This window comes from Anneissia japonica, unplaced genomic scaffold (assembly GCF_011630105.1).
Source record: "Anneissia japonica isolate Jap-2015-1 unplaced genomic scaffold, ASM1163010v1 scaffold287623_len557403_cov176, whole genome shotgun sequence".
Lineage (NCBI taxonomy): Eukaryota > Metazoa > Echinodermata > Crinoidea > Comatulida > Comatulidae > Anneissia > Anneissia japonica.
In genome coordinates this window covers 264,287-272,652 of record NW_022683923.1, presented here as the reverse complement: position 1 = coordinate 272,652, position 8,366 = coordinate 264,287, and the positions used below count along the sequence as shown (strand labels likewise).

The window sequence follows — 8,366 nt, the reverse complement described above, 5'->3', positions numbered from 1 at the left end:
AAAAATCTGTATCTCATTCACCGTTGCTCAGTTTTTGATCAAACTACTTTTTTCTGTCTTAGAAAAATCAGTTCTACAACATATCAAAAAATTTGTTTTCCTCCGGCGCCTGAATTTAATACTACACAGATTTCAGTATTTTGAATTTGTTACACCCTAATTAAAATAAAATGATATTGATTTTATTTTTAGCTACAGCTAAATCTTAAATCAAATAGTTTGCCATTGATGAACCAGGTGTTCTTTTGTTTTTGTTGACGTACAGTATTCAGCAGCATTTTGGTACAATCTGTTCAAATCAGGGGACGGAGATATGTTGACTCGGCACGCTGGCTGCCCGGTTCTTGCTGGTTCTAAGTGGGGTAAGCTACCGTATAATAATATAATAATAATATTATTACCCAGTTATTCGATGAGATACTAAGAACATTTACTCAGCTTCCTGGGGGAGGATCCAATAATATTGGAAGAAATAATTGGCATAAGTTAATTTGCAGCTGCTAGCAATGGCGTATCTAAAGAGTGGGTGGGCACACTCCCCCAAAAAAAAGGGGCCCCACCCACCCTTCCCATTAAAAATATCTGAGGCAAACAAATCATGTTTGAGTAGGTAAAAATCACCTCATATCACCATAGTTTGCAACCTATGCCCTTCACTTAATCATCTAGCCACTCCACCTTTGCACCCCCAACCCCATCAGCATCCCATTTCTTGACTTCTAGATACACCACTGGCTACTAGGTACCCAATTTGACTTGTTGGACAGAGGCAAAATACATGGCAGCAGGGGGTTGGACCCTGTTGACCTCAAGACAGATCCTAAGTATTAATTTAAACTTGGTGGGGGTGGGGATTTAGAAAATTTTGATACCCAAATTTGGTCCATAAACCAACTCATTCATAAATATTTTTCCAAAATAAATAATCCAACACAAAAAACTTGTTTTTATGTAACCAGATTCAATGTTTTGTTTTGCAGTTAGCAACAAATGGATTCACGAATATGGTCAGGAATTCCGACGCCCCTGCAGTCTTTCTCAACATGAATGATACGCAAGTCCAAAGACGGGTTATTTTTGTACGCACTTTAACTGTAGATTCTAATTACCACCATGCAAAATTTGTAGATTTAATATTATGTGTTATTTTTTCTATATTAATTTGTCATGAGTATACAAATGGATACATTTTATAATGAAATATTACTTGGAAATTTACTCAGCTTTTCATAATTTATGCTTGTTTACACCTTTTGTAATTATATCCCTACTATTCATCAAAAGCAAAATAGTTACCACAAAATGTGAAAATGTTAGTAAACAAGATTAAAATATTTTGACTGAGACAACAAGAAGGTGGTTTCACTAAAAGTTTCCATTATCTGTACCATAGGTCCCAAGTTGGAAGAAACCACTGTTTGTGCTTTCTTCATTAAATTTTACGACGCATGGTGATAATACCCATAGGCAGCCTTATTTCCAAGAGACAATTGTTAATGTATTATTAAAAACATGCAAATACTTTGAATTTGCAGGGTAATTTTCTTTCTTGCGGGTGGCTATATCAATTTCTGGGAGACTTGGGACCCTTTACATGATTCTTGTTGCATTTTTATATATTTTTTTACATACGTTAGATTCAATAGTTAAATTTTGAGAGACAATATCAACCTTGATGGTTTGGTTAAAAAGTTTAATGAGGAATGAATTAAATAAATTTGAGGTTGAAGGTGAAGTTAAGTGTGTTAACCACATACTTGCCAAAGTAGTATAAGCAAGCAATACTGTAAATGTACAAATCTCCTTTAATAATTGAAATATGCTTTTTGTACAGTGTGCTAAAAAGGCCTCCAAGCCATTGTTCTTGTCATTTTAGACTGATCCATTTTATACTGTAGCAGAGTAGTGATTTAAACTTTTTTGGCGTAGAGTGCCTCATTTATATTTAATAAACCAAACATTGATTCTTGTAATGAAAAATAGAATTAAAATTTCTAAACAATTATTTACATATTTAAATGAAGTGGTTTAAATTATTACTAAAGGTTCATGTTCCAACATTCGCCATTTGCTATAAAATTTTAGCCCATTATGTCACAGTAGTTTTAAAGCAAATTATATTTCCGGTGCTATTCAAGCTTTATCAATAAATGTACACAAAGAATGAAAATAAACCTTTGTATTTTTGTTCTATTGTTTATTTATACTTTACACATCAAAGTATATTACAGTACATAAAATCTAATATAGTCATATCACAAAAGTTATATTTTATACAAAATGAAACAAAATTGTACAATTTTTTTACAGATCTAAGAAAATAACCATTTTTATGCTTTTTACTGTAATTTGTGTTCTAAGAAATATACAAATATTCATTGTTGCTACAATGAATTTACATTACTGCATCATGAAAAATATTTATTGAATAAGTACTATGTACATTGACCTGAAATGTTAGTAAGCCACATACAGTACAGATAAAAAAAAAACATTCATACTGTACCATTGCAGGTATATAACCTACAAAAGTACTGTATTTTAAATTTTATTGGGATTTGTATAATGCAACTCGGTATCATATACTTGCGATTCATGGACGGCGGATACCACATGTACTGTATTAGAGTGAACGCCCGGGACGTTTATTGTCGAGAAGAATTTTTGAGGGGGTATACGTATATACTCAAATTTCCTTTAATTTCACTATGAATGTGGACCTAAAATGTGTTATTGTGTGGTCAAAAAGACTTACTGATCCCATCCAGGTTAGAAAAAAATCAATTCTACTGGAGTAAACATTAACATATGATGTTGCTTCCATTAGATTTGTTTACAGAAATTTAGGGTTTATTTGAATAAATACAGTACTCTATATGTTATGTGCAGTTTCAGTGTTGTAGGGATGGGCAGTGCTAAGCATTGGGGCCCAGGGCAATTAGGGGCCCATTCATAAACGGCCTAAAAATAATTTCCAACCTGATATTTTTGAAGACGGCTCCCAGTAACCATAACTTGGAAACTGCAAGGTAATGTGACATTTCAACATTATAAAATTATGTATGTCTTAATCTTCATACTGATCTACAATATCCTGTATAATTGTCTGTCCATATTATCAAATTTGTGTGATTTGCCCATATATGGGAATGGTGATGTTATACCTTAACCATATATGGACAAATCACAAAAAAAAAAAAAAAAAAAAAAAAAAAAAAAAAAAAAAAAAAAAAAAAAAAAAAAAAAATGAAAAAAAATGTAAGATTTGCTATGGTATTATGTCAGCCTCTGTAAAAAAAGGAGGAAAACATGAAAACATTTGGATATGGAGATAACTTTAATACATTTTCCCTGGAGGGCGATCATAAAATAAATCTATTAAAAGGCACTACAGTACTGTACTATCAGTTTGTTGCATTCCCTCTACCTGGATGCACTGCCCTCAATGGTATTTCAACAGTACACTGTGACTGAAAACCGGCATGGCTTATTGGTACACCATTAGATACAGGATTCCTTGACTGTCACCTTAATATCCCTTGTATCAATAAAGAATACATTAAATTGTTTTTAGCATACAGTATTTATAAAAAAAATCTGCCTCCTCAGGAATCTACTTTGATAAAGACTTTGTTCCGAGAAAATATCTTAATGGCTTCTTCAACCTCCGCGAGTTTTGTTTCAATATCTGTCTTTAACGTCTTGGCACGGAATGTTTCTGGATTCAGCGGCACTTTATGAAGCTGCAACTGAAGCTCTCTTTCCTCTGTAAGCAAAAGTAATTTAGCATTAATAAATTATTGTAAACTGTGGCTATTGTAGCACTAATATGCTATGTTGCTAATGCTTATCAGAGGCGTAAGCTAGTTTCCACATGGGGAGGTGCAAAAAATTGAGAATGTGGAACTCAATCCCTACTCCAATGAAAACCTAATGGTCATTTTTAGTATTTTAACACACTTGGGGGTACTTTTGCACCATGGGGGTGGGGGGTTTCGTCAACTAAAAAAAAATTCTGGAGACTTCTGTAGCGCCGGTATCCCCCATTCAGTGCTCATGGCGGTTTTGCTACCCAGGCTTGGAGATGAATAGAGAAAAAGAAACGGAAAACCAGGCAGTTATGCTGTAAAGGCCTGTTTACAACACAGATGGGCAAAGTGCAGCCCGACAGTGGTTTTTTTTTGCAGCCCATGGAAATGATTTAAAAACCCTATGCGTGCAGCCCGCCAAACATCTGGACAGACAGCACATTGTTTGTTATGGCCCGCCACCGATCAACTGTAAAAAGTAATATTAAAATTGAGAATAAAGTGGTATAAAAGTAGTGTGTGAAGGTTTTTGGAAGTGCACTGAAAACATCAAAGTTTGGGTGCAGACCTTTGTGTTAAATCAAAAATTCACTTAGCCCTTCAACCGATTTTTATGCCCATCCCTGGTTTACAATATCCATATTATGGAGAAATCATAGACCATTGTCACAGGAAATACCATAATGCTTTAAGAGACAGAATGTGTTGCATTACTCTACTTTGATTAATAACATTACATACTTTCTTTAAGAATGTTGAGTGTCTTTATTCTCTCTTCCTTTGGCATCATTTTGTGTCCTGGTGGCATCTCAGGGTCTGGAATATTTCGTATTCTCTCGGCCTCATCTGCTTGCCATTGTTGTTGTCGGTTTCTCAAACTAGCAAATACAAGATGTTATCTTATGATCTTGAAACAAATTGACAGAAATTCTAACTGATGATGTAAATTGTGGGTGATTTAGTGGGGCATTTAACAAGACCACAGTTTAAAAAATAGCAACAACTTTAACACAAATACATGAACCTGTGAAACTCCAAAGCTTGCTTCACATTCTTTATCAGTCCTAATCTGTGAATATATCAACTGATAACAAAGAAACATAAACATACTACTTTGGTACTTGGCCTTTATTGTAATTTTCCATATCAGCCTTCCTCTTCTCTTCCAACGTTGACTGTGCTACTGCAGATGGTGGCCGTTGAGGCTGATGTTTACGAGCCAATCTTGCATTGTGGGCTACAAAATTTATATCTGATGAACTCTGTTGATAAAGCATATTTCAAATAAATAATTCAATTATAAAGAATACAAAAGTAATCTATACAGAGAAGTAGTAAACTCTACAAGAACCATGTACTGTAAAACATTTTTTCATTAAAATGAAAGAAAATTACTATATATCTTACACTTGTTCTTGGTCTTGGTCCTGGGCTAGGTGAACGACCTATTTGGCCTGCAGTTGCTGGCCTACGCTGCGGTGCTGGATTTTTTGAGAATCCTTTCACTTCCAAGTTCATGTTCCTGCCTTGCGCTACTTGATATTGAGAACGATTTCTAGTTGCTGGGCTGGGAGAACGAGCTCTTTGGTCAGCTGTTGCTGGTCTACGTTGTGGGGCTGGACCCCTCGAGCGTCCCTGCACTTGTAAATTCACATCTCTTGATGCTTGATTATGTTGATTTTCTCTTGGGCCTGGGCTAGGACAACGCACTCTAGGTGGAGCAGACCCTGACCTACTGTATGACCTCAAATAGTTTGCAGATTCTGGTCTTGGTGCAGGTGGTACTTGCTACAAAAAAATAAGTTTTTTATTTTTTTTTAAATTTAAACATATTTATACAGGATCCAATTTCAGACAAGATGTAACGGTCTGTTTTTAAAATGGTCTTGTTTAAATTAATACAATAGAGAAGAGACTTAATTTCAAAAATTATGAAAGCTTAATCTACAACATAGAATACATTGAATTTTGTTAAAATACATCGACAAAGATCACAAGGTAAGGTGAATAATACAATTAATGATACATGTCTTAATCATATATAAAATATTAAAATTTAGTAGTAAAAAGACACCCATAAAATCATATATCTTATAAACATATATCTTGAACCAAGTTTAATTAAAAATATTATAATGTATACAAAAAACAGATGAATAGTCATTTTAATGAAGTTTAAAACATGACACTACTGTGTATATTTACTTTCTTTTACTTTATTTTAATTTCAATTTTATTTAATTCATTTATAATACTTTTCATTATTTTATTAATAGTATTTATTTTATTCATTTGTCAATGTTAGAAGTTGTAAAAAGAGGGGATCCCCACTGTCACCAAAATTACAGTATGTTATTTGATTTTATGACACCACACCCAAAGAATGACGATGTGTGGCAATGACATCATCATCATCTCAAGTATTCTAATGCCCTGTCCAGGCTATCAAATTTTATTTGACAAAAACAGTTGTATGGCCACAAATAATAATAATTAGTAATAATAATAACAATAATAATAATAATAATAACAATAATAATAATAAAATAATAATAATAACAATAATAACAATAATAATAATAATAATAATAGATCATTCTTATAGTGCATGTAAGCAAGCTCTCAATGCGCTGTACATAAAAAACAGAATAAGGATGTCATGATGTGCCTATATACGGTCATAATGTGCCTATATACGGTCACGATGTGATGTCATTATGACCATATTTAGGCATGTCACATTTTTTTGTCAAATAAAATTTGAAAGTCTAGACAGGGCTTAAAAGAGAACTAGCAAAATGATTTTTTGTTCTAGAGAGGATTTTTGATTTGCCATTAATAATAAAATCAACCTTAAAATCGTTTTTTGGCTTTTTTTAAATGAAGTTATAGGCGATTATATACGATTTTACCATGACGTCACTGGCGAAAAAGTAACAAAAGATCGTGTAAATAGCGCTGCGTATATGGTATCCGCCGCGTACGATCTTTGCGTGTATGCTGTAACCATGGCTGTAAATTGTGATTGTTACAACATGGAGGTATTAATAATACCTCCATGGTTACAGCATGCACTCAAAGATCGTACGCGGCGGATACCCTACGCGGTGGACACCCTACGCGGCGCTATTTACACGATCTTTTGTTACTTTTTCGCCAGTGACGTCATGGTAAAATCGTATATAATCACCTATAACTTCATAAAAAATAGCCAAAGAACGATTTTAAAGTTGATTCTATTATTAATGGCATATCAAAAATCCACTCTAGAACAAAAAATCATTTTGCTAGTTCTCTTTTAATATAGCTAGTTCACCAATGCCTCACCAACCTGGATATGGGCAGCAACTTTTGACTGGATTTCCTTATATTTTTCAGACTGTGGTAGGACTTTCACAGGTTGATTCTTGGCAATTGTTTCCTCTGTTCTTTTCTTGCGGCTCATTGCTTGGATTTTTCTCATCCGCCTCACATTTTCCTGTGAAAAATTCTTTGGTTCTGGTTCTGAATATAGGTCAACAAAAATAACAGTTATAAATATTAAGTATTGATTAATATCTTTTCTTGTGAAATATCTTTCTTTCATATATACATACTTACTTTTGGTAACTGGAGCTCTGTAAATTGGCTGCCCTTGAACCTGTAGCAGTTTGCCCACTGTACCCTGAGCCTGCAATGCTATAACCTCAGCTTCTGGCCGTACACGTGGTACAGGCCTAGTGTCAAGCATAGATTGGCCCCTCCCATTCTTGCCATACCCAGGATCAACTGGAATGGGACTGGAAATCATCTTTAATCCTGATGAATAAACAGAAGAAAATAATAAAATGAAACAAATGGCTTTATGACCGTTGTGGTTTACTGCCGTTTTGGTTATTGTAATATTGCTGTTTTGGTCGTTGCCGTTTTGCTTATTGCCGTTTTGACAAGCAACCATACGTAGACCTGAGGTTAACTAGGCCTAGGATAGTAGGCAGGCCTAAGCCAGCCTAGGACTAGGTCCCTGGGCCTAATTGTTTGAAATTTTTATTAATTTTTAAATATTTTTATTTTTGTGAACAATGTTTTTGTTAATTAAAAATTAGGACTAGGCCTAGGGGCCTAAGCCTAGGAGAGGGCCAATTTCAAGGTAAGATAGGAGGGCCAAGCCTTGTCCCTTACACTTTAGCCTAGGCTAGGGCTAGGCCCTAGCCTAGTCCTCATCACATGCGCATGGATGGATAGGGAGGCCATCCGACCTTACTACCTACGTGTAGGCCTAGGCTAGGCCACTCCTCCTCTATTGTTTGTTGTAGCCTCTTTTGCGACCTTCATTTTCCCGTTAACTATATAGTAGGAGGCCTATATTAACCATTACTGCATTCAATAGCAACTCACCGTAGTTTTTATAATGTATTCAGTGAAAATATAACAATTCAGATGCATCATACATTGGCCTACAAAATAAAGTCATTTCACAGTTCCTTTAACATCGGTATTTTTCAAATACATGATCGACAAATGTGTAGGGTCAATCTTGCTAACCTCATATTAATCAATCGTTACAACCAATCACGT

At 34.6% G+C, this 8,366-nt stretch overlaps 1 protein-coding gene and 1 long non-coding RNA gene across 3 annotated transcripts; one reads left to right on the top strand and one right to left on the bottom strand.

The window, feature by feature from the left end:
• Positions 1–217: 217 nt before the first annotated feature.
• Positions 218–2,174, top strand: LOC117103212. The gene is made up of 2 exons (XR_004444535.1): positions 218–362; positions 981–2,174. It is a non-coding gene; the product is annotated as an uncharacterized LOC117103212 (long non-coding RNA).
• Positions 2,175–3,318: 1,144 nt separating this feature from the next.
• Positions 3,319–8,325, bottom strand: LOC117103202 (enkurin domain-containing protein 1-like). 2 transcript variants are annotated; one of them, XM_033243736.1, is made up of 7 exons: positions 8,187–8,325; positions 7,410–7,607; positions 7,141–7,313; positions 5,217–5,597; positions 4,920–5,071; positions 4,551–4,687; positions 3,319–3,766 (listed from the first exon to the last, which is right to left on the bottom strand). In XM_033243736.1, exons 2-7 carry the CDS (start codon positions 7,597–7,599, stop codon positions 3,606–3,608), a joined length of 1,194 nt encoding a protein of 397 aa, XP_033099627.1. In that variant the 5' UTR covers positions 7,600–7,607; positions 8,187–8,325; the 3' UTR covers positions 3,319–3,605. The 2 variants fall into 2 exon arrangements, with proteins under 2 accessions (XP_033099627.1, XP_033099636.1); XM_033243745.1 differs by lacking the exon at positions 8,187–8,325 and having other exon boundaries at positions 7,406–7,550.
• Between the last annotated feature and the right edge of the window lie 41 nt (positions 8,326–8,366).

Bases quoted from the DNA above. Each gene is read 5' to 3' on its own strand.
- LOC117103202 (XM_033243736.1), bottom strand. From the start codon at position 7,599: ATGATTTCCAGTCCCATTCCAGTTGATCCTGGGTATGGCAAGAATGGG. The intron at 7,314-7,409 runs GTAAGTATGTAT...ACCTATATTCAG, and splicing joins CAGAGCTCCAGTTACCAAAA to AACCAGAACCAAAGAATTTT. The intron at 5,072-5,216 runs GTAAGATATATA...CTTTATCAACAG, and splicing joins GACCAAGACCAAGAACAAGT to AGTTCATCAGATATAAATTT.